The sequence below is a fragment of the Pelodiscus sinensis genome, chromosome 27, assembly GCF_049634645.1.
Source record: "Pelodiscus sinensis isolate JC-2024 chromosome 27, ASM4963464v1, whole genome shotgun sequence".
Lineage (NCBI taxonomy): Eukaryota > Metazoa > Chordata > Testudines > Trionychidae > Pelodiscus > Pelodiscus sinensis.
In genome coordinates this window covers 8,366,045-8,389,807 of record NC_134737.1, presented here as the reverse complement: position 1 = coordinate 8,389,807, position 23,763 = coordinate 8,366,045, and the positions used below count along the sequence as shown (strand labels likewise).

General features: G+C 50.4%; 1 protein-coding gene across 1 annotated transcript; it reads right to left on the bottom strand.

Annotated features, from left to right (window-relative positions):
- Positions 1–2,401: 2,401 nt before the first annotated feature.
- REN (renin) lies at positions 2,402–16,174 on the bottom strand. Its single transcript, XM_006133083.4, has 9 exons — positions 15,723–16,174; positions 11,359–11,515; positions 9,761–9,884; positions 8,958–9,076; positions 7,361–7,557; positions 5,404–5,526; positions 4,773–4,917; positions 4,165–4,263; positions 2,402–2,831 (listed from the first exon to the last, which is right to left on the bottom strand). The coding sequence occupies exons 1-9, from the start codon at positions 15,821–15,823 to the stop codon at positions 2,670–2,672; spliced, it is 1,227 nt and encodes a 408-aa protein (XP_006133145.2). The 5' UTR covers positions 15,824–16,174; the 3' UTR covers positions 2,402–2,669.
- Between the last annotated feature and the right edge of the window lie 7,589 nt (positions 16,175–23,763).

The window sequence follows — 23,763 nt, the reverse complement described above, 5'->3', positions numbered from 1 at the left end:
GGGAATTTGGGTGCAAGGTGTAAGCTCTGGTCTGGGGTGGGGGGTAGGATTCTGGGGATTTCAAGGGGGTGGCGCTTACCTCGGATGGTGCCAGTTCCTGAAAGTGACCCTTTTAAATCACCCGGGGTGGCAGGGGTAGAGGCATGGCCGGGAGATGCTCCAGGGGAGGTGCGTGGAGTGACAAATGGGACCAGGGGAGAGACACTGGTGGAGCTGGGCCCCCCTGTGCTGAATATTCCTAGAGCATGGGCACCATGGGCCCATATAACTTGCCACCCTGTCGGCTTGATATTTTCAAGGGAACGTTCCAGGAATGAGGAGTCTGGTCCCACCTGGTTTTGTCAGGAGGGTTCTTGGACGAGTGCTTCGTCAGAGTAGATGGTCCACAGCAGACCTGCTGGTGGTTTATTGGCAATCGGGCTGATTTATGGTGCCGGCTCCTCCACCTCATTTCCCCGGCTAAATTGCATCAGCAGCCAGCTAAAGATCTATTGAAGCCTTTCCGGTTATCACACGTCCATCTCAGCAATTGCCACAGGGCAGTTACATAATGGCAAATGGAAAGGGAACGTGCAGCCCAGAGCAGAGCGTTCTGCAGCAGTGTCTCTACCCAGATGTGGTCCCCTCAACCATCTGAGCATCTATCTGCCTCAAGGGTTTGCTGCCCCTACCGCCTCTATTAACAAACAGAGCTTTTTTCGCAAACATCTGCACTAGGCAGGAACAAAAGGAGCAAGAGCTGCAGCAGCAACAAAAGCACATTCTAAAGAGTCTGGAATGAAAAAAAACCAAAAACAAATCACATAGCCTCCCAGTTACGCTTGGATGTCTCTTGCTAAACGCATATTCTCTAGCTCCGCCCTCAGCTATGGCTTGATGGAGGAATTGCTGGGTAATTCTTGGGCCTGTGTTATAGAAAGTCAGATCACAAAGGTCTCTTCTGGCCTTAAACTATGAATCAATCAGGTTTCACTTTTCTGGAGTCTGATGTCACAGTCCTGCTCATTCTCAAGTCAGCCATATGCTCTGGCAGGGGAGAGAACATCTGAAATGGTCATGTGAAAAAGATAACATGGAGAGAAAAAGGCCCCCCTTTAAAACGCCACCTTGGTTTTACATTAGAAATTGATTTTTTCTTATTTGCAGGTCACCTTTCAAAAATCTTCTGTGTCAACTAAAGCTCTAATTTTTTAGGAGGGGTCAGGGCCCGATTTCTACGCACTCCCTACCTGCCACTAGGGCCAGATCTTCGTAAGTTCTCAGCTCCCATTTAGACACCTAAGTAAGAGCCACATTCCTCCAACATAATGTGAAAATTCTGGCCTGTGTCTCTCAGCTGACCCACAAGGTAGGAATGTATCAATACGTCCAAATGTGGCAAAAAGAGGCTCAAAATAGCCGGGAAAAATAAACAGTTGCATGGGACGAGACCCAGTTCCTAGGGCTGAGGAGATCAATGTCTTCGTGATGAGGATGGTGGAGTGGAAGCGTTGTGGAGGAAAGAGTTAATTTTGAGGCCTGTCACTCAGGCCCTACTAAATTCACAGACATGAAAAATGCAACACGGATTGTGAAATCTGGTCTTTGGTGTGCTTTTACCGTACACTCTAAAGTAGGGCTATTCAACTAGGCCATAGTGCGACTCACAGCTCATGCCAAGGGCTGCAACTTAAGTGTGGTTGCATATACATGCAAATATGTGTGAATAGCTTCTTTCATACTGACTGCAATGAATACAAAGCTTAAGGCAAGACTACACAACACGCAGGCCCCATTGAAGTCAGTTCTGCTGATATTAATAAAATGCAATATTTCCCCAATTTCCACCCATAGGGCAGCACTTTTAATGAGCAATGACAGTCCAGGAATTTAACTACTAAAATGCATAGCAACAGAAGACCTATTATATTGACGACTCTTTTGTTTTGGTGCACTGCAGGGCCGCTGTTGAGTAGCCCTGCTCTAAAGGTTTAATGAGGGAGACCAGCATTTCTCAAATGGGGGGTCCTGACAATAAAAGGTGTTGTGGGGGGAAGGAGGGGAGGGGCAGGGTTATCTTGGGGGCTGTAGGGTATTGCCATACTTATTTTAGCACTGTCTTCAGAGCTGGGCAGTCAGAGCATGGCAGTGGCTCATTGAGGGCTCAGCTCTGCAGGCAGCAGTGCAGATGTAAAGGTGGCCGTACCATCCCATCCCATCCCATCCCATCCCATCCTTTCTTCTGCACTGCCGCTGGCGGTAGCTCTGCCTTCAGAGCTGGGCTCCAAGCCAGCAGCCACTGCCAGCAGCAGCACAGAGTAGCAGTACCACAAACCCCCCCACAATAATCTTTCTCCTCCCCCCCCCCCGCCTCTGTCCTGACTTCTTTTTGGGTCAGGACCCCTACAATTATGCCACCATGACATTTACCATTTTTAAAAACCTATGGCTGTGAAATTGGCCAAAATGGACCACAAATTTGATAGGGTCCTACCTGTTGCTGAAGTGTAGCATTGATTTTCAAAGTGGACTTTGCTTATAGACAGGATATGCTTGTGCCTTAAAGGGCCTACTTCACTAAGCTATTCTCTTTCACAGTTTGAAATGCTTTTCCTTGGCACTCTTGGGTTTCTTCTCCAAATCGGTAACCTCTCTCTCCCCACCCCCCACCCAGCTCTCCACTCCTGCTGTCAGAGGGAGGTGGCAAAGCCAATCCGGTTGTTCCTCCGGTCAAATTCAGTGTAGTAGTGCCCGATGAAGCTGGCTCCCAGGATCCAGAGGGGGCCGGTTGGGGGAGGGATGTCCAGACCTGCGAATGTCACAGTGCAGATGTCCTCTCCAAACTGGGATTGCTACGTAAAGAAAGAGACCCAGCTTATGATGAGAGGAGCCAGGGGAAGAGATTCCTGCCCTGGATTGGAATTTGTTTCCCCAGACTATGAAATGCCTCAGTTAACTGCCTCCCCTGGTTACTACTTAGCACCACAGTCTCTTTTCCCAGGCACATGGTCCATACTTCAGTCTATGCTTTCCTGCTCCAGATTCCTGCTCCCTACTCCAGTCCCACCCCTCACACCGGGTTCTCCTGCCCCTGAGAATTCACACTGCATTCCTGAGGTTTCTGCTGTGAAGATGAGAAAGGGTGTGGTTTGGAGCTAGGCCCTAGTTTATCCAGACACCTCCACAACTTTCAGGAGTCCAGTAGCCCCTCAAAGACTAACAATTTTCTTAGGGTAGGGTACAAGTTTTCATGAGTTGCTGCTCACTTCGTCAGGTGCAAAAAGTGAAAGTATTAGAGGGGAGGGAGACAGAGATGGGAGTGTTACATCAGCGCTAATTCAAACATGGTGGATGTGGCCCACTTTCAACAGTGATAAGAAGGTGAAGATACAATGTTGTAGATATTGGGATAGAGAGTACGCTTATTAAGTTTGCAGATGATACCAAACTGGGTGGGGTTGCGACTTCTTTGGAGGATAGGGACATAATTCAAAATGACCTTAGCAAGTTAGAGAAATGGTCAGAGGTAAACAGGATGAGGTTTAATAAAGAGAAATGCAAAGTGCTCCACTTAGGAAGGAACAATCAGTTCCATACATACAAGATGGGAAGCGACTGTCTAGGAAGGAGCATGGCGGAAAGGGATCTAGGGGTCATAGTGGACCACAAGTTGAATATGAGTCAACAGTGTGATGCTGTTGCAAAAAAAGCAAATATGATTCTAGGTTGTATCAACAGGTGTGTTGTAAGCAAAACTCGTGAAGTCATTCTGCCGCTCTACTCTGCACTAGTTAGGCCTCAGCTGGAGTACTGTGTCCAGTTCTGGGCGCCACATTTCAAGAAAGATGTGGAGAAATTGGAAAGGGTACAGAGAAGAGCGACAAGAATGATTCTATGATACCTAACGGGGAAATTTACTTATTGCAATGAAAGATCCATTGCTTGTGGACATAAATCTGGAGCCCCTGGCAGACAACACCCAAAAGAACAGCTCAGAGCCAGAAAGAAAAAGAACACAACTGGGGAACGGCCAGAAATGAAGCGATCTCTTGCTAAACCCTTGTCTGCCCTTAATGATGTCCCACGTTCTTTGATGGGCATCAAACAGCAATCCCTTGTATGGAGAAGCAGCAACCTTCTCTGCCACGGCCTAGTTCCATTGATAAGAGAAGGTAGACATCTCACCCTGAGGATGTAGGCTGAGCCGCTGAGCACGTAGACTTTCCCGCCGAGGTGGAAGGAGATATCAGGCAGCAGGTGGACTTTGTCACAATCAACGATATACTGGAGCAAAGGAAGGAGGGAGAAGGCTATGAGGTCCTACGGAGCTCAGAGCACAATGGCCCAGCAAGGAACCTACTGTAGGCAGCTAGAAGCTGTTGCATCTCATTGAATAATACAGACCCACACTAGCAATGAGGACTGGATAGTGCGGGACAGCCCACATCACTGTCCCCCCAACACCGTCTTCCTTCTCCTCTGGACTTTGAGGACTATCTCACCCAGCCTCCCAGCGAGGAGCCACCCCATGGGAGAAGCTGGAAGGAGACCAAGAGTGAGTTAGCAAGATAGTAAATACCGGGGGGGCAGGGATCCTGGTCTGCCAGATGCACCTCCCTCTGGCTTGGGGTGCCCACTATTTGCCCAAAAGAAATCTCTCTCCTTACCCATCCCCTTGCCAGACCTTGGAGTCCTTGACCCCAGGCTTCAGAAAGGAGAAGTTTCTGGTGTTGTGTACCCTAACTCGCCAACCAGCCAACAGAGGTGCAGGAGCGAAAGGTGGGTTTACTCACCCCTCCTTCCGCCAGCTCGGTCGCCTGAATGGCTCTCATCAGCACGGCGATGGAGCCTGCTGGGCCGGTGATGTAGGAGGCTCCTGTGTCGATGGCCACCGAACAGCCTTCTTTGCAGAACAGCATTTCAGCCCCAACGGACACCCTATGGCATGAAAGACAGAGCTGTGACTGCCTCCCAACCTCTCCCTGCCGCACTCCGGTCGCCAGTCAGGCCCACTGATGGATGGCAGAGGAGGAGGGGTGGAGGGAGGAGTGGTAAAGGGGGAAATTACCCTGGGGCCAGGCAATTCAAAGAAGCCCGGGATTCTAGCTGCCGGTAGTGGCCCGAGTCCCCGGTCCTTTAATTTGCCGTCAGAGCACCACTCCAGTGTGATGTGAGCTTGGGATAGTGCTAAGGGCTGGTGTGTGTGTGTGTGTGTGTGAGTGTGTGTATGTGCGCATACGCTCTACACTCTAGGTAGGGCTGAGGACCAAGTGCCCTTGGTCCCACTCTTTTGGCCCTTGGCCCCGCCCCATCCACCCTCGGTCCCGCCCCTTCCATGGGTGCAGAGCTGCCCTCCCCCACCTGGCTCAGGGCCCCTGGAGGCAGGCGGCTCTGTAGGGGCCAGGCATTCTCCCTGCTACTGACCCCTTCATGCTGATCTGCCAGTAGCCTTTCTTGTTGACGTTCATGTAGTGGAAATCCCCGGTGTAGTAGGCTGGATCCTTTCCTCCAAGGATAATTTCCCCTCCAGGTTTCAAAAGAGAGTTCCTAGGACATACAACGCAAGAGAGTTACTTCCTAGCTTGTCCCTTCTCCAGAAAGGCCGGGGTGGGGAAACCCCGCAGAGACCAAGCCTTGCGGAGTTCCCATTTGCAGCGATGGCCCAGATGAATCAAGTGAAGGGAGTTAGTTAGCAGGAGATGAGAGCCTGGGACAGTGTTCCCTATAAGCCATGCGCTTGTGTGGCCACTCAGGAGAAATTCAGACGCTGCCCAGCTGATTAGCAGAGCACCCACTGCTAGGTTTCGTGTTTCTACTGGTGTTGCACGTTCTCATGCCTTGGTGCGCACAAAAAATGTATTCCACACATGGATGGAAAAGATTGGAGGGCGCATTGGGTCTGGGAGATAGCTCTACACACTGAAAGCTCTGATTAGAGGCTTTTGGGGAATCTCAAGGTTCACACCCAGCAAAGCTGCCACCGGGCTGCTTGGGCAAGGCTGTGCTTTAGAAGCCGAGGCGTGTTCCAGTGAGCATCACTGACCTCCTATGTCAATGGCGGGGCTTCCTGCCCAGGAAATGCAATGAGATAGCTCATACGAACCAGTCCTGGGCTGCTAAAGGGAGACATTTGGGGGGCACGTTTCTGGCAGAGCTAGCAGAGTTTACCACCCAGAACCGGGTGCAAGGGGGGTTGTTAGTGTGGTGCTGCCTTGAGAGGGTTCTTACTTCGACGCTCTGCAAAGAAAGAGAAAGCGAATCAAACCAGGATCCGAGGGGGTTTTTGCCTTCAGGAGCTCTGCATGCCAGCAGGCCAGCTCCTGAGCTGGTGTAAGCTGGTACAGAGTTACACAGATTTACATCAGCTGAGGATTTGGCCTCCCAGGACTTTGGGGGAGGAGTCGTTAGGCTCTGATCCTCACTGACCGTCGCACCTTTAGTCGAGCACGCGAGAGCTGCAGGTTTCGCGTCACGTTCTTATTTCCGGATTGGGTGCTCATTAGTTTGTGTCCTTTGAATTTAGTCTCATGGCTCCCGTGAGCCAGACAGTGCAGACGGCTCCGGGATACACCTCCCCCAAACCACGCTCCCGAAGGCCTTTCATGCAAGCTGGCTGGAAAGTGGGTGTCCATCTGCATTTTCCCTCAAAAAGTTTTGGATTTTCATTGAAAACCCGACTTCTCCTCCGCCCCATTTTCAGCCCCTGAAAACCAAACCAGCCTCAGGCTTGGGGGTGTCCCTTTTTTCATAAGATATTTGGATATTTCTCACAGAACATTTATCCCCTCCCCCCCACATACAAAAACACCATTTTCTACCAAAAGATGTTTTGAATGACATTTTTTGACCTGCTCGACCTTTCTCTCTGAGCTGCCACACACCTGGTTATTCCAGTAAAGGGTTCCCCAACATAAGCAGGCCTGAGCCCCTCAATCTTGATCCATCGCCCCTCCTGCTATTCCAGTCCCGGGCACCCACACAGTGTTGCCTCTGCCTTTCTACCCTGGCCCGCAGCTCCTCTCTTATTCAATTCCAAGCCTGCTTCCCAACCCTGCCCACCTCAGGTCTCTCCTGAACAGGCAGCGAAGGCCATGCTACACCAGGGCCTAATTCTGAACTCAGCAGAGGTGACAGTGTGCTGCTCCGGCAAGAGCTGGCTGAGCTGCGGCACAAGCCAGCAGGCAGCTATTGAAAGAGCTGGTAGGGACCCGGGTTGAGACAGGACAGACGCTGTCAGAAATGTAATTTCCTTTCACCCCTGGAGCCCAGACAAACTCTCCCACTCATTGCTCTTGCAGCAGTGAATCCCAGACTCCCCACATGGTACAAAACTAAGAGATTCTTGCAGGTTGCCTGGCCGTTTGCTCCCAGCAACACGCACCTGCTGTAGTAGACTGAGAACACATCCTCCTTCAGGACCTGCTGGGAGAGGATCCGGTCAAACACCGGGGTGATGCCATCGATGGCCTGGCTGGGGTACCCCATGCCCAGCACCCCATCAAACCTGGCAAAGATGAAGGGGAAAGCAGGCAGCGCCGTGGCCTCAGCAAAGACCTGGATAATGGGGATGTCGGCCACCTGGGGAGAGGAGCGGATGAGACAATGCAAAGTGCATGGGGTTTTGAGCTTTTCACTTTGGAGCACAAATATTGAGGGCTTGGGTATTGCTCATTTAAACACACAAGAGGAGGGGGAGCACAAAGGATCCCGATTCATCTCTATGCTGGTTGTAAGCAGCGATGCTCCCTGACCCTGGCATTTCTAGGGCTGCTACAGGCTCTAGTGCAGAGTCAAGCTCTAACCTAGACGCACCTGTCCACAGCCAGTGTGGACCAGCCACTATTGCAGAAGCTGGGAATAGCCAAGGGGAAGAAACGCCTCAGCCATTCCACCCTCACTCGAGCCCCAACGCCACTGCGGCTCAAGGGCATGCAAAGGAATGCCAATCATCCATCCCAAGTGCCCGGTTTTCATGCTGAGCCCCACAACACCCACAGATCTCCGAGGGGAGCTGGGGCTTCTTAATCTGGCTCCACACTGCTGCAGTGGAAGCCACAAACACTATTCTCCTCTAGTTGGGGGAAAGTCCAATAAGGCCCCTACCACCAGTGTTTCTCAACCTTTAAAAAAAAAAACCCCATTAGAAGTACCCCCTTTAAAAAAAAAAATTATAAGTACCCCAGTACCTACAGTTTTCAGACACACACATTTTTGTTTACCACTGCAACACATTTGTTTTTAAATAACTTAATCATAGCTGGGCAGGCAATGAAATTTGTGGGTGTAAAAAGTCCCAAAATAATAAAGTGCTGTAAAACTTCAAACAAAAATTTAGTTTTCTCCAAATTTCAGTTGAGTTGACGTCCCCACCCCCCTCCCCCCGCCGACTTCTCTCGAGTACCACTAAGGGTACTCGTACCACTAGTTGAGAAACACTGCCTACCCCCATGCAACTAATAATGCCTGCGGAGGTCCGAAACAATTGGAGTTTAAGCCAACTCTACTGCACTCTTTGTTATTGGCTCTCTTGATTGTTTCAGGACACTCACAATACTCTAAGCATAAACTCCTCGAGTCCAGTGATTGGGGGAGAAGCTCAGCTTTCATGTAAAGGAAGCAGTAAGGGCGTGTGCGCATGGACATTTAGCTTGTGGCAAGCTGGGGTGTCTATTGACTCTGCATTGGACTGCCAAGCACTGTCCATGTGGACATAGCTGCTGGCACTCAAAATGGGAGAGGCTTTAGAAATCCACTGAGTCATTGGGTCAGACCCCCCAGCTCAGTTAATCGGCGGGGCTACACTGGAACAGTGCTACTAAGTCACACTAGCTGAAGATTTAGCCTATCCCGGGGGGTTTATAGCCTGATCCAGTAGCTAGTGGAGTCTGAGGGTGCCTTTGCATTGACTTCAATGGCCTTTGGAGCAGACAATTACCTAGGCTTCCGTTTGTACATAGCATGGCTTAGCTAGCACTTACCATGACAACATCCTGGCTGAGAAAACCTTTCACGCTCCCTGATCCATACTGGATCGCAAACCCCGTTCCGTTCTCCAGGTACGTGCGGGATTTGGAAGAGTCATAGCGGTTGTGAGACACTGGGGAGATACATTTGAAAGGAGAGTTAAAGCCAATCAGCAGGACAGGTCAGCACTATCTGCTTCCATCGCTATAGTACGGGAGCACCTCACCACAGTGAATTCATTCCTCCTCGCCCTTCCTTGCTGATGTCAGGGAGAATTATCCCCATTGTGCAGACAGCCTGATCCAAAGCCCATCCAAGTCAATGGGAGTCTTTCGACGGACTTCAGTGGGCTTTGGCTCAGGCTCAGAGAGATGAGGGGACTTCCCCAAGGCCACACAGAGAGTCAGTGTCAGGGCAAAGAATAGTTGCCCAGATCTTTGAATCTCTTCATCACAAGATCAGACTCCCTCCACAGGTTCCTGTGTGGCAGGATTCTCACATCCCTAACTCCCTGAGATGTGTTCTCAGACGGCATTCAAGTCCTTTTCTCCCCTCTTCCATATTCTCCTGCTATAATCACAGATGTTCTCCCACCACATGGCTGAGTCCAGAACCCTTCCCTGCCTCGTGGCCCATACAGTCCCATCTGGAAGTAGCGTTTCCCGGTCATCACCATGCACGTTGGGGTGTGAACGTGCACTTTGCTATCCCGCAGGCTTCTTCCACCCTCCCCTTCTGCTGTGGTCTCCTTCTGCTCCCACTCTATTGAGTCAAATGCAGTCAGCCCTACTTTGCACCAGCCCAGAATCTGGCTCACCACAGGCGCTGTAGAGGGGAGAGCATCTGGAGGAAGGCACCCAAAGGTTGGCCGAGCCCGTGTCGAAGACCACTTTGAAGGTCTGTGGCGGTGTGCCAATGCTGATCTCGCCAAAGTACTGGGTCTGGAGAGCACACAGGTGGAGCGTTAGAACAGAATGAGAGCTGTGGCAGAGCTGACTTGTGCTAGAATGACTTGCGTTCCCGTTGATACACCCTAACAACAGCCTTGTCTCAAAGCCATAAGCCAGCTTTAATTACTTATGCCACCCTGGTCGATAGGTATCACTGGTCCTGCTCTGCCACAGACACACTGGGAGACCTTGGGCATGGCACTTAAGCCCCAATTTTGAAAGAGGAATGAGGGGTTGCTCTGCTCAGCATTGCAAAGCCTAAGCCATTTCCAGACCTGATGTAGATACTTTGGAGCCTACGTCCCATTGACCTTCAAACTGCCTGAATCCCTTTCTGAAAAAGGGCCTTAGCCATCTAAATTGCATAGGCCCTGCAATGCCAAGCCTGAAACAGGGCTAGGACCCATGTTCCCTGTAAGTTGAACGCTTGTGTGGCTGCTGAGGAGAGATTCAAATATTGTTCAGCTGATTAGCAGAGTACCCACAACTAGGTTTGTGTTTCTCCTGGTGGTGCACATTCACACATGCCTCAGTGCGCATAAAATTATTCTGCACATGGATGGGAAAAAAATCCACACGTGGATAGAAAAGATGAGAGGGAACATTGACTAGGCCTCCCGTAGCTTCCCAGCAGTACAATGGAGTTAGACCCCCGTCTTTGAAGGGTGGCAGAGGGATAAGCTCATTCACTGTTGTGGTGCATTGAGATACAACAGCAACAGGGACCAGATAAATTCCCAGGCCAGAGAGATATTACAGGCGTGTAAATGGAGACACATGGGGTGTGTTTACACCTCTGAGCACAGGCCCACAGACTTGGGCTCGCAGAGGGTGCACCCCTATGCTGAGCTGTGCTGTGGCAATGTTGCAGTGCAACCCCGAAGCCTCTGGATGAGGCTGGGCTTCAGAGCCTGCATTTTAGAAGTGTTGCCTCCCCAGCCATTTTCAATCTGGTCGCAGGAGCTCTGTAAGCCCCAATCTGTGACCCCGGGCTCACAGGCTCGCTCACGGGGTGGTTATACCTGCAGAGATGAACAACATCACCCACCAAGTTAGTCGCAGGGCCACCACCCGAAGCCATGAGTTCCGACTCCTTGGCTCCAGCTCTAAACACTAGACCACGCTGCCTCCCTGGCAGTGGACTCAGGGTGACACAAGATGGTTCCAGCCCCAATGAGCACACTGTACCTCACACTCCTGTCTGTTTCCCTTGGCGAGCCTGCGTAAAGGATAACAAACGTCTGGAACAATTTCCCTAGGGACGTGGCGGATTTGCCATCATCTGAAGCCTTTGACTCAAGCCCGGATGTCACTCTAAAAGATGTGAGATAGCTTAGCCAGAAGGGATGGGCTTCCCGAGTGGAAATAGCAGGCTCAGTACAGAGTTCCTTTCACCGAGGTAGCTGCGTCCACACTAGGGACAGAGAAAGCCGCCCCACTCCCTAAGGAGATTGGGAGAACTCACGTCCAGATAGTTGGTGAGGATAGTGGGGGCCGTTCCATTCCGAGGGCCTGCGGCGCCGGCGTATTTATCCTGCTTCAGGACAGGGAAGACGTCCGACACTTTCACACCCATCTCTTGCAAGGTCTGACGGATTGAGGGCATTTTCTTTAATGGGATCCTAAGAATTGGGGGAAAGGAGGAAAAATGCCAGGGAGACAGTGGCAAGGTGCCTGGCATGAGCAGCCAGATAAGGTGTCACATTTCCTCTGCAAAGATGGGGCCAGACCTCAGCTGGGGTCATAGAATCAGCGGGGGCAATGCCGATGGTAGTAAAGGGTCTGGCCTGTTGCACATAAATGCTTGAAAAAGCCCCACGTTCCTGTTCTTTAATCTGGGCCCAATTCTGCTCTGATTGGCGCTGGTGACTGAACTCAACAAAGTCACTCCAGTGCAAAACTGGCTTGAGAACAGAATCCAGCCTGGAGAAAGCCCCGGTGCAGGGAGAGACCCAACTTTCCAAACCACAGCAGCTGGTTTGGCTTGGTGGGTCCAACTTGGTTCCTCTAGATGGCAGCAGGCACCTGCCTCAGCACGACCGGACGGGGACAGCTCAGCCCACCTGACTAGTATCCGGAGCTCACAGGCTGCCGTTAAACATGCCACAGGCCTTGGAGGCCCCAAACTGCCCCTGGGAGCCTATGGGAAGAGGAAGCAGCTTTGTGACTGGCAGAAGCAGCCCCGGGCTGCACAAACCTGTGCCCAGGCTGCCTGGCACTGCTCACTCCTAAGGCCAGGCCCGGCGGAGCAGAGCAAAACGACCGCATGAGGCCAGCGCTTAGGCACCGGGGTGGAGGATTCTGTGACATCCTATTGACCCTGCCAGGGAGTTTAAGAAGGCAGAACGGTCTAATGCGAGCGGGAATTTAGCTCTGTGGTTCCCCTCTCCCTCTGCAGTCACAGAATGGGCCCCTGGACTTTTCATGTGGACACTTGGCTTTAAGTCTTATCTGCATCCCTGAATCCAGCACGGACTCCGAGGGCAGAGCAGCACTTCAGTGGGATCGGGGCAGGATCACAATACAGGTATCGGTGGCCACTAATAGCTTGACACGGTCACTTTTTTTCCCCTGCCAATGCTCCTTGATTGCTGGAGCCCCTGTACTCCTGAAATGTCATCCAGGCTCAAGCCACATGCTTCTCCTTCTTGCCACATCAGACCAAGTCGACAGATTATCAAGCCAAGGGCATTTCTGATTCTGGAGAGGAAAGAGAAGTGTCCCCATACAGCAGCTGGCTAATTGTCTTTGAGCGTCTGCACTTATTTTCCTTCCTCCACCTTGCTCTCTTTTGGCTGGAAACGTTTCTCATTCTCCCATGTTCCCCTCCTGCAGAGTGTATTCTCCCTCTCTTGTTTCCATCCTGGTCTACACCACTTGCCTTCATCTTTATTTTCCCTTCTCTGTGGGTTTCTCTTTCTCTTTCTCTATGTTTGTCTGTTTTTCTTTCTCCAGTCATTCTTCATGTTATCTCACCTCAGTCTGGGATGAAACGTTCACTGACTTGCAACGAGACATAGCGTCCTAAAAATGCCCAAGTCACTTTTCAAAACAAGACGTCAGCTCCTAAGTCATTTTAATCCTTTAGAAAATGCTACCCTTTGATTTCCCTATGCCTCTTCCCTCATTCTGGTGAGTAAAGATTAGAGTTGGGAAAACAATGGATTTTTTTACTGGCAATTCTGAAAAATAAACTAAACAAATAATCTTTTAGGTCCACCCACAAATGAACCTTTTCAAACTTTGTTAGCCAGTTGGAAAAGTTGAACAAAATGTTGCTCTGGGTTGAATGAAATGTTTTGTTTAGATTTTGACTTTTAAATAAAATTGAAGGAAATTTTGAAATGAGAAGTGGTTCCAACCCCCTCTCTCCCAAAAAATCAAAACATTCAATTTTTTCAGCATTTTTGGAGTTTTCCCCGCTGCCCAACACAATGTGGCAAACCCAAACACGAACACAGGAAACATTTCCACATTTCCATGTCACCAAGTTTGCATTTTTCACCGAAAAAATAATTTAACCAGAAAATATCAACTGCTTTATGAGAGAGGGACTCAAGTAGCCAGATTCAGGTCCAGCCTTTCCCAAAGCTCAGGAGCACTGGGGTTCAGTTTCCAATCCAAGACCATCCTTTGGGGTGACCCTACTGACTGGTCCCGCTGGGCTTTTACACCAAGGCTAAAAAATGCTCTGTTCTCAGAGACCTGACTGAGGGTTTTACTTTGTTAATAAGAGATGCCTCCTAAGTAGCAGCACAGCCTCCAACTTACCATTTCTCTCAAGTTTCTGCCTCCACCAGGGGCGGCCCGTGAGCCTAGGCAGACTCGGCGGTCACCTAGGGCGCCGCTGGCCCGGGGCGTCCGATGATGACATCATAGGGTGCCCGGGTGCATGATGATTGTGTCACGGTCATTGACGGCCGTGCAGACGGGGGCGCCAATTGCTCCTTCCGCCTGGGGCGCCAGCTGCCACAGCCAGCCTCGGACCGCTCCTGGCCCCCACAGTCTAACCCCCTGCAGCTGCCTCAGCCTTTCCCAGGATGTATCTACACTACAGAGTTTTTTTCTGGAAAAACGGCCATTTTTCTGAAAAAAACTTCACTTACGTCCACATTGCAATCGTGTTCTTTTGAAAAAAAAAATCTAAAGCACAGAGGGGTTTTCCCAACATTGGTAAACCTCTTTCTACAAGGAAGAAGTCTTTTTCCGAAAGAGCTTTTTCGGAAAAAGACATGTGTGGACGAGAAAGATGGAGTTCTTTTGAAAGAAGAGGAAAGAGGAAAAAGCACAGGTGCCCTGGTGGCCACTCCGTCCATAGCAATCACAGCTGAAATGCAAGAGAGCGTCCATTCAGTGTGGACACTATCTTTCGAAAAAGCAGATCGCTTTTTCGATGCGCTTTTGCTGTGCAGACACTCTCTTTTGGAAGACTTTTTTTTGGAAGAGCTCTTTTTTTGGAAAAGCTTCTTCCGAAAGAAGCCTGCAGTCTAGACATCTCCTGAGAGACCCTACATTAACCTGACACCCAGAGTGGAGAATTCATTGTCCTGGCCCTGAAACCATCACCCATGGATAGGAACTTCCCCTGTTTAAATTGCGTGGGATGACTCCTCATCTCATTTGCACTGGGGAAATCTGGAGTCACTCTGAATTTATACTAGTGTAAATGAGTTCAGAATTGGATCCAATGCCTTGAGAAATGGGCAGGAACAGAGGAAATGCGGGAGGTGGATGTTGTGTGCTACCTGTCCTTCTCGGAGAGGCATGGCAGAGGTTGGCAATTACTATCTGGGTCTCTAAGTAGGCTAACAGGCCAAAATTTGTTGTGCATGCTCTGGATGCTCTGCACCACTCTAGCAACACAAAGCCGAAATAAACCCAGCTTAGCTGGCTGACTGTACCATTGCCTCTGCTTCACCAGTTCCACAGAGAGTTTAAGATTTAAATGAAAAGCCTGGATCTGCCCTGCTTTGTTTTTTTAAGTAGAGACACTGCTGACCAATGCAGCCTCCCAAAGGGACTGAGAGCAAAGAAAGCCCAGACCCGGCAGTGAGCCTTCAAAAAGTGAGGGCCAGCTCTTCCGCTGGTAGAAATCACCATTGTTCTATGGAAAGTCATGGAGCTGCTCAGATTTATACCTGTGGCAGGGTTGGGCCCCTGTCATCAGGGACAGCCAAAGAGAAAAGAAACATAGACGAGAGATGAGCACATGCACATGTGTGCACTCCATCCCTTAGGCTGGGGGACTTTTATTTGGGGGGAGGTAGGGGGCGCTGACCCACAGGAAAATCAATCGGGGGCCACACAAAGGTGAGAAATAAAATAATAAAAAAACCACCCGTGCACCTCACCGACATGGCCCCCAACTGAGACGCAGAAAGATTCTCCCCTCACTCCCCTCGCACACCAGAGCCTAGGGGGGCTCAGGCTAGTAGACTGTGTGGGGCGGGGCCAAAAACGAGGAGTTCAGTGTGTGGGAGGAGGCTGCCAGGACTCAGGCTAGGGGTGTGGAGTCTGAGTGGGAGGGAGGGTGCAGGAGTGGGTTGGGGGTTGGTGGGTCTGGGGAGGTGGTAGGGTGCTGGAGAGGAGTGGGGGTGCAGGGTATGAGCGGGAAGATGGGTGCAGAAGCGGGCTGAGGGGTCTGCCTGGGAGGTCGACTTCAGGAGCAAAGCGGTTATGGGGGGGAGGGTCTGGGCAGGTCGCAGGGCTGGAGGACCAACACCAGCTCCCTGATGCTGGAGGCGGGATGCCCTGAATTGCAGGGGCTGCACCCAGGCAAGCCGGGGGCCACAGGTTCCCCACCCCTGCCTTAGGCCTTTGGTTACATACCTTTGGAAAGCATCCGTGGAAGAGCAGAGGAACCCTGCACTCCAAGTCGTCATCGCAAAGATCAAATACCGCTCCATCCTTCTAGTTTGCTCTGTCTGCATGGATCTCTCCTGCTCCCCTTTGGATTCCTGCTTGCATCAGAGGAGAGGGACAGCACAGTGAGCTTTTATAGCCAACCCTTCTGCGTCTGTTTACATTTCTGCTCCATGCGGATTGGACGACGACAGGGGGGATCACAAACCCTGCCAATGGGAACACCCGGTAGGTCCACAGATTTTGGAGCTGGGCGTGACCTCATTTCCTGGCAAAGGGCAGCTTGGGTGGGGTGCACAGACACACACGGTGCGGTGTACGTCCCAATACGGCAGATCAAGTCGTGTCAGGTCTACAAGGGCAACAGCACTGCATAAAAGGATTTTTTTTTAAATCTCACCATGTAGCTCAGCTGGGCTCTTTTCATTGATTAGCATTTCCAAACTGATCTCAAAGGATTTAATAGCAGCTTCAGGGGGGAGCCAAGTTAGTCTGTACAGGATAAACGTAAAAAAACAACAAATGGTCTGGTAGCACGTTATCGACTAACAAACCATGTCGATGGGATCATGAGCTTTCGTAGGCACAACACACTTCTTCAGATGACCGGAGTTGGCATTAATAATAGCTGGCATTTCTGGCACATGGGCCGCACCACCTGTGGGTGTAAATCAAGCCAGTTCTACAGAAGTCTATAGAGTGAGGGTGAATTTACCCCAGCTGAGCCTATCGTAATGATGTTCATTCTAGGAACTGTTGGGATTTTTGCAAAAGTGGGTGAAATTTCTCCTCCCCAGAGGTGCAGATGGGTGGAGGGTTTCACCCAAAAGTTGCACAGCTGGAATAGAACCCAAGACACCCGGCCCTGCGCTAGCTTTAACCACTAACTACCTCCCTCAAAGCCACTAGCAGGATCTTCAGCTGCTGTAAAGCAGCTCAGCTCCACTGACGTCAAAGGACTTCTCAGGGAACTGACCCGTCTGGTTGTTACACACAAATCATTTAGGGAAAGGGAATTACTGATGTGGATGCACCCCTAAATCCATACTGAGGCTACATCTACGCTATATGCTTCTTGCGCAAGAGTTTTTGTGCAAAAATGTCTTGCACAAGAGCATGTCCACACTCAAAGCGCATCGCAAAAGTTATGTGCTTTTGCACAAGAGAGCGTCCACACTGTATGGACGCTCTTGCACAAGAAAGCTCTGGTGGCCATTCTGTGAATGGCCATCAGAGCAACTGTGCTTTTTCCTATAGGGTTTTCTTGCGCAAAAACCCCTGCGGAGCGTCCACACTTGCCTTTTTGCACAATAGCTGTAACGCAAAAAGGAGTTATGCCTCATAAAAGAAGGTTTACCTACGCTGGAAAAAGCCCTCTGTTCTGCTGTTGATTGTTGATTTACTTGCACAAAAGCACATTTGAGGTGTGGACGCTCCACAGGTTTTTGCATAAAGACCTTGCAGCGTGGATATAGCCTGAGACATCAATATAAGTAGTCTGATGTCCCACTGAAAGAAACGAGAGCCGTGTGTGCTAGCAGCTCTGAAAATCCTTCTGTGCCTGATTTCACACCACCAAGTGAGCACGGTGGCCAGTCTGACACTTCATCTCTGTTTTGGAAGGGAGAAATCAAGTCCCCCATTCTCCCTGCTTGCTGGTGCCATCACCCAGCCCCACAAAGCCACTGGTCTGGTCTTGAATGGAGCCCAAGAGATTTAAGATGGGCCTTAAAGGACAGGCACAGGGGTTGGGTTTCTTTAATTGACTCTATATTTATTTTCCCACAGGCTGCCTTGGACGCAGCGCTGGTGAGCAGGGAATTTCCCAAAGCCAGCTGTTTCGCTCCCCTCCCCCAGGTGAAAGGGCACCGCAGGGCTGGCACACAGGTCAGATGACGGAAGAGCTCTAGCTGTGTGTGGCAATATAGTAAATTACACAGGGTGGGAAGTGCTGGTTCAAAGGAAATGTTGTGGCGTTGGTGCGATTTCCTAGTAGCCCAGGGAGTGAGGCTCAGTCCCAGGTCTGCCAATTAGCAGCAGAGTCCCCCCGTTAGCTACCGGGCCAGGCATCAAAGCAAGGTGTCCTTTCCCACGATCAAAATCAGGGACCCTGCTGAAAGCAATTGTCACTGTAAGGGGCTCGCCAAAACGTGTCCCCTGATTCACTGCTGCCTTGTCCGTTGCGGAACCCCACGCACAGCTGCTCCCAGACCAGAACACTTAGCTCAGGTGAATCAAAAAGTGAAAGCCAGAGGAGACCTGGGAGCAGCCTTTCAGCTGATGAACACTGTCACCGCTCCATGGCTTCCTTTACCCCCGCCGAAGGTCCAGGCCTTGTCACTGGACCCATCTCCACTTTGCATGCTCATTTGCACCAACGCCAAGTGAATGGTGAATCCCACCAAATCAGAAGGGTTGTGTTGTGTCCCCACTTCACACCAGTGATCAGGTGAGGCTCAAGGCAAATTTGAGCTCTCTGTGCACTTAGGAAAGGGGGTGGGGGAAGAGCATCCATCCAATATTTACAAAGCCCAAACTTGCTTCTTTTTCAAGTTGCACCTATGGGACAGTTGCAGGCAACCAGCTAAAAGGGTCACCCGGTAGCAAGCGTGAAACACCAGGACATTTTTTTTCCAGGGGTGGGGAGTATAAGCCCCTAGTATTGAGATGTCTGCTCACTCTGCCGGCAAAGCACACATGCAATGAGCGACTCCATCTACAACTAGAACACATGCTACTCCAGGCAGAATAGGTGTGGGAATCAGTAGAATTCTTAGCAGAAGGTACATTGCTGCTCAACTCATTCATAGAATCATAGGGTTGGAAGAAACCTCAGCCGGTCATCGAGTCCAAAGCAGGAATGGACTAAACCATGGGTTCCCAAACTGGGGGGCATGAAGAAATTCCAGGGACACGAGGTGACTCAGCCCCCCCTCCCCCATCAAGTTTTGCTGCCCTGGTCAGTCCCCCCCCTTTTTTTTTGCTCAACAAGTTTTTCTCCTTTTTGGGGGGAGGGAGAGGGTTTCTCAAAAATCAAAAAGAGGGCGTGATGCCATAAAATTTGGGAACCACTGGCACTGAACTAAATCAACCCCTCCCCGAAGCAGGACCAACCCCAACTAAATCACTGAAACTGGCAGAACTAGAGCTAGGCTGATTTCTTCTTCTTCCCCCAGTGCACGTAGAAAATGCCCAGTCCCGCACATCAGCGAACCAGCCAGTGGCGCAATGTGTACTGAACTCAGCAGGCGTCTTCAAGAGGTGCTGGATCGGGCCCTCGGAGCTCTCTGGCTCAGGGACCACAGTGGGAAATGACTCGGCAGGCAATACAAATGTTCTCTTGGGGAGCCTGGTTACATAACGGCCCATGCCATGACATAACCAGCTAAAAAAAACAAACCCAGGCATTCATCGCTCAAACAGCGTAGTTTTGAACGCAGCTGTGGCACACTGCCAGCAGGGCCCGAGGAAAAGAAAGACTTAAAGAATGGCTGAGAAGACGACTCCGGATTCCTCCCCCCTTTAATACTGGCGTTAGATGCCTCTAGGACTGGATCCAAGCTTCCTGCCTCCATAAGTGGCCAATCCAAACTCACAGATGAAAACTCCCCCTTAGAGCATCAGGGCTGGTCATGCAGCTCCAAAAATCAAATTGGCCCTAATATCAGGATCCAAAATCCAGATCCAAGGTTCAGGGCTTTGGATGAGGCATTAAGTTCTGACCAGTCTCAGTGACAGGGGGGAAGCTGTGAATTCACATCTGGGGCTTAGAGCGAGGAGTTTGGGTCAGGCTCTAGGGAAGCACAGAGCACCCTAGGTCCTATGCTAGCAGCAGAAGTGACTATTGAAGACCGCAGTTGGGGCAGATTCTGTGCCTGGCTCCAGTCGCTATAGGCCATCATGAATGCAAGTTCCCCTTGGGTACCTGCACAGCATAGGCTCATTACAAGCTGTCCTCGGATGCCTGCCCCTCTCACAAGCCCCAGTGCAGGGGTGAGACATACAGGGTGGGCCCCCAGGATTCAGGGGCTATTGCACAGTCCAAAGGCTGCCTGGAACAGGTTGCTGTAAGTTATAGTGGGAGGGGGCTGCAGTCCAAAATCTGGAAAACGGACAATGATGTGCCGTTCCCTCAGTCCCAGATCTGTGCCTCCGGCCTTGTAGCCCACTCAGAGCCAGAGTGTTTGGATGCTTTTGGGGTGCATTTTGTTCTGACTTGGCAGCTTGTTTCTGCCCCCAGGCCTTTGCTCAGCCTATCACCCCCCTCCCAGTGAAAGTGGACCCAGGGGATTTTCCCTGGTCACGCTGGTTCCGTTCCATGTCCCCGCATGCTCCTGGAAGGCAACTGCTCGTTCTCATCTGGGCTTTGCAGGTCTCAGCAGGGTCAGAAGCCAGGCCTGCCTGTCGTCATTTCCCATCGAGGGACTTGGAGACTCCGTCTCTCTGGGGCCAGGGGCTCCGGGATGCGTCACACCAGGGAACCTGGTGCCCTTGGAGCTGGCTGCCCGGAGGAAAAAGTCACAAACCACCAGCTCCCTGCTTGCGTTGCTGAGTTACGTCTGGGAGCTGCAGGGACATGAGAAATAGCAGGGCAGATATAAATCCCCTTCTAGGGCATCCCGCAGGCTCTGTTTACTTAGCAGAGCTGAGGTTCCTAGAGGAAAGGCCTTTCCTAGAGCAGGAAAGGTTTCCACTTGAATTTAAGGCTCTTGGAAGGGAAGAGGGGGTCATGGTCAGGACACAGGCCTGGGAGCATATTCCAGCACTGTGATAGGCCACAAGCAAGACATGGGGTGTTAGTGGGGGAGGGCACGTTGCCAGGAGTACACGTCCCCCTCTGGGGGCCTGGTTCCCGTTCTGGATGGGCTGCTGTGAGGCCGGAGGGGAGGCCTGTTGTGAGGCTGGACTTGTGTCCTAATCTCTGGCCATATTGGGGGATTTGGCTCCTCTCACAAAAGCAGGGGGTGGAGCTGGGGCACTTGACTCTCCTTCACCTGTCTCAATGGGGAGCCTCATTCCCCTCTCCCCCAGGTGCTATGGGGAAGGGACATAAGGGTTAATAGAGCAATGCGTGACGCTATGCCAAGCGGCCCTACAGCAGCATAGTTACGGCTCTGTAGCCAGGCTGCTGTAATGCTGTAGCTTGGATGCACACTCCAGCCCTGGAAGTGGGTTTTCCTGTCTCCCTGAGCAACAGTCGCTAGGTCAACCTACCTTGCTCAGGAACAGTAGTGCTTCGAGATATGTGGCACATCCATAGGGACTCTTCTTGAAGCACCGGCAACAGACCTACCGACCGTCGACTCAAGGGTTAGGTTGGCACAGCTCCGGCGCTCACGGGTGTGGGGTGTTCAAGTGTAGAACAAGCCTTGGCATCCTTGCGAGAGGCTCTGATGGCAAGTGCTGCCTGTCAAGGTTGTTCCTCACTCTGGCACTTCGTGTGCAGAAGGTGGGGGCCTGCAAAAGACTTTAAAATACTTTGCCATGAAAGGCTTCTGTTTCAAAAACTCCCCATTGTCCCCGATTCCCTGACCTTGGATGGCACGCTGCCACCACCCAAATGCAAAAACCTCTTTGAGAACCCAGGAAGACACACTTCGGAATTTCTTCTTGTGGGGGGAGTACAGGGGAGCCTAGTCGGCCCTGCCTTGACAATAAATAATGTCTACCTTGACCACAGTGTGGATCTCTAACAAGCAAAATCCAGGCCTGTCTCAAGTCTGGTGCACGTAAGCATGCAGGCCAGGCTCAGGGAAAGCTTCGAGAGGCAGGAGCGTTTGGCATAATCATGCAGATTCAGTGGTACAGCAAATGATGTCAAGAACACACAACAAGCAACCTTGCACTGGTACTTCTATTTCTGATAAGCAGTAATTACCGAAACAGCCATAAAACTTAACCACGCACATCATTTTTGCAACACCCTAATAGCAGGATGTATCCTGAATAAGGGCATTGGGCATTTTAGGTATCTTACACAATATGTAATCAACTGGTAAATATTATTAGCATGTCCAAGTCGTGCTTTGCTATAAAACAGACAAAGTAGTAAGAAGCGATGGGAGGGAGAGAGCAGGACTGACCCCCCCAGGTCCTGCTTGCTGTAACTAGAAGTAGATAGACCTTTTACACTGGCAGCCCAGTGCATGGTGTCCTGATGGGTGGGAATCAAAGGGACCATGACTTCCTGTTTAGTACTGTAGGTGGCTTACGGGTGAAGTGTAAGTGAACTAGGCTTAATTATTATAATATGATAAATCTTCTATTAATTGCTTTTGCATTGTTCGGTGCTGTACTAATTGCTTTAGAATGTATCGTATTTAAGGTTTAAATTGTATAGTAATTGTTTTAAGGCTTGTAAAACTTAAACAACTACATTAACTGCTTAAAGCCGGCAATAAATAAGAAAGTGGCTAAGTCTCTCTGGAGTGTCCTACTGAAACAAAAGACAGGACTATGCAGCACTTTAAAGACTAACAAGATGGTTTATTAGGTGATGCGCTTTCGTGGGCCAGACCCACTTCCTCAGATCAAATAGTGGAAGAAAATGGGCACAACCATATACAGGCAGTCCCCAGGTTACGTACAAGATAGGGACTGTAGGTTTGTTCTTAAGTTGAATTTGTATGTAAGTCGGAACTGGTACATATTGTAGGGGAAACTCTAGCCAAACATTTCTCCAGAGCTCAGTTTTATTCTCCCACACCTCACTTCCCTCAGTCCTTTATTCTCAAGCTGAGGTGTCTGCTGAGAAAAGCCGCTCCACGTCTCCCTGGTCTGCTGGAGGGGGCGCTGCTAGCTTCACGTCTCCCTGGTCTGCTGGGGGGAAGCAGCTAGTGCGGGGTTGCCTCACCCTGTTTGTAAGTAGGGATCCGATGTAAGTCGGATCCATGTAACCCGGGGACTGCCTGTATACCAAAGGGATGCAATCAAAAAAAGTGAACACGTATAAAATTGACAAATCAGATTTTAGAACATACGGGGGATGAGGGGGGGAGGTTAGTGTCTATGAGATACAGACTAACACAGCTACATCTCTATTACTATTCTGGAGTGTCCTGGTTTGCCTTGGATCTAAAATAAATTGAAGCACATGACAGGTAGCCCCAACTTCTTTAATCCTTCCTCTGGAGAGCGCTTAAAAAAACCAAACCAACCTTCAATTTCTTAATAGCTGTCCTTGCAGTTTTAGGCATGTGCACATGGAATCTCCTACCTTTTAGGACACAGGAATCAAAGCATAGTCTTAAAAAAGGTGATTTGTATTAACAAAACAAAGACACTTGGCAAAACATACTTGGTTGCTATGTGTTACAGAGCAACTGAAAAAAGAAAGATTGAAAACACAGGGAATTGCTTCCCCAGGATTCAGTTTAAAAGTTGCAGTGTACGGGGGTGGGACAAGTCACATGGGTTCAGTACAGAGAAGTCCAACAAACCCCCCACACTAAGAAAATAACCTGATCACATCCTACTAAACATTCCCTGTTCTATTCACATATCTGTTGTTCTAAGGTTTAGTCCTTCCCTAGGCATGGGCATCACTGAATATTTCCAGCCTTGTTCCTGTCCATGTCTTCCAGCTTTACTCTGGTCACACAAAGACTGCTGCAAAGTCACTGCTTCCCATTCAGAAATCCACATTCTGTTTTCATTGGCTCTCCTGAATTCCTGCCAACACTTCCTGATTCTCTAGCAGCCCTGGAAACTCTCTAGGAGCCACTGTCTGTGGGTTTACCCTTACAGGCAATGTAGTGAGCTGAATGGCTGGGATGTCCAGAAAAAGGGCAGTATCTCTCCCAGTCATCTCACTGCCAAAATGCAGAGTACATTGCAGTTAGAAGAACGGCAACAAAGCTGCACAGCTGGATTGGGGGAATAGCCCTTTGCCCCTGCATCTTAGGTGCTCGACACCCTTTCTAGCCAGGAATGCGTTAAGCTTCATCCTGCAAAGGAGGTGAGCACTGCGATCACAGATGGTGAAACTGAGGCACGGAGCAGGGAAGTG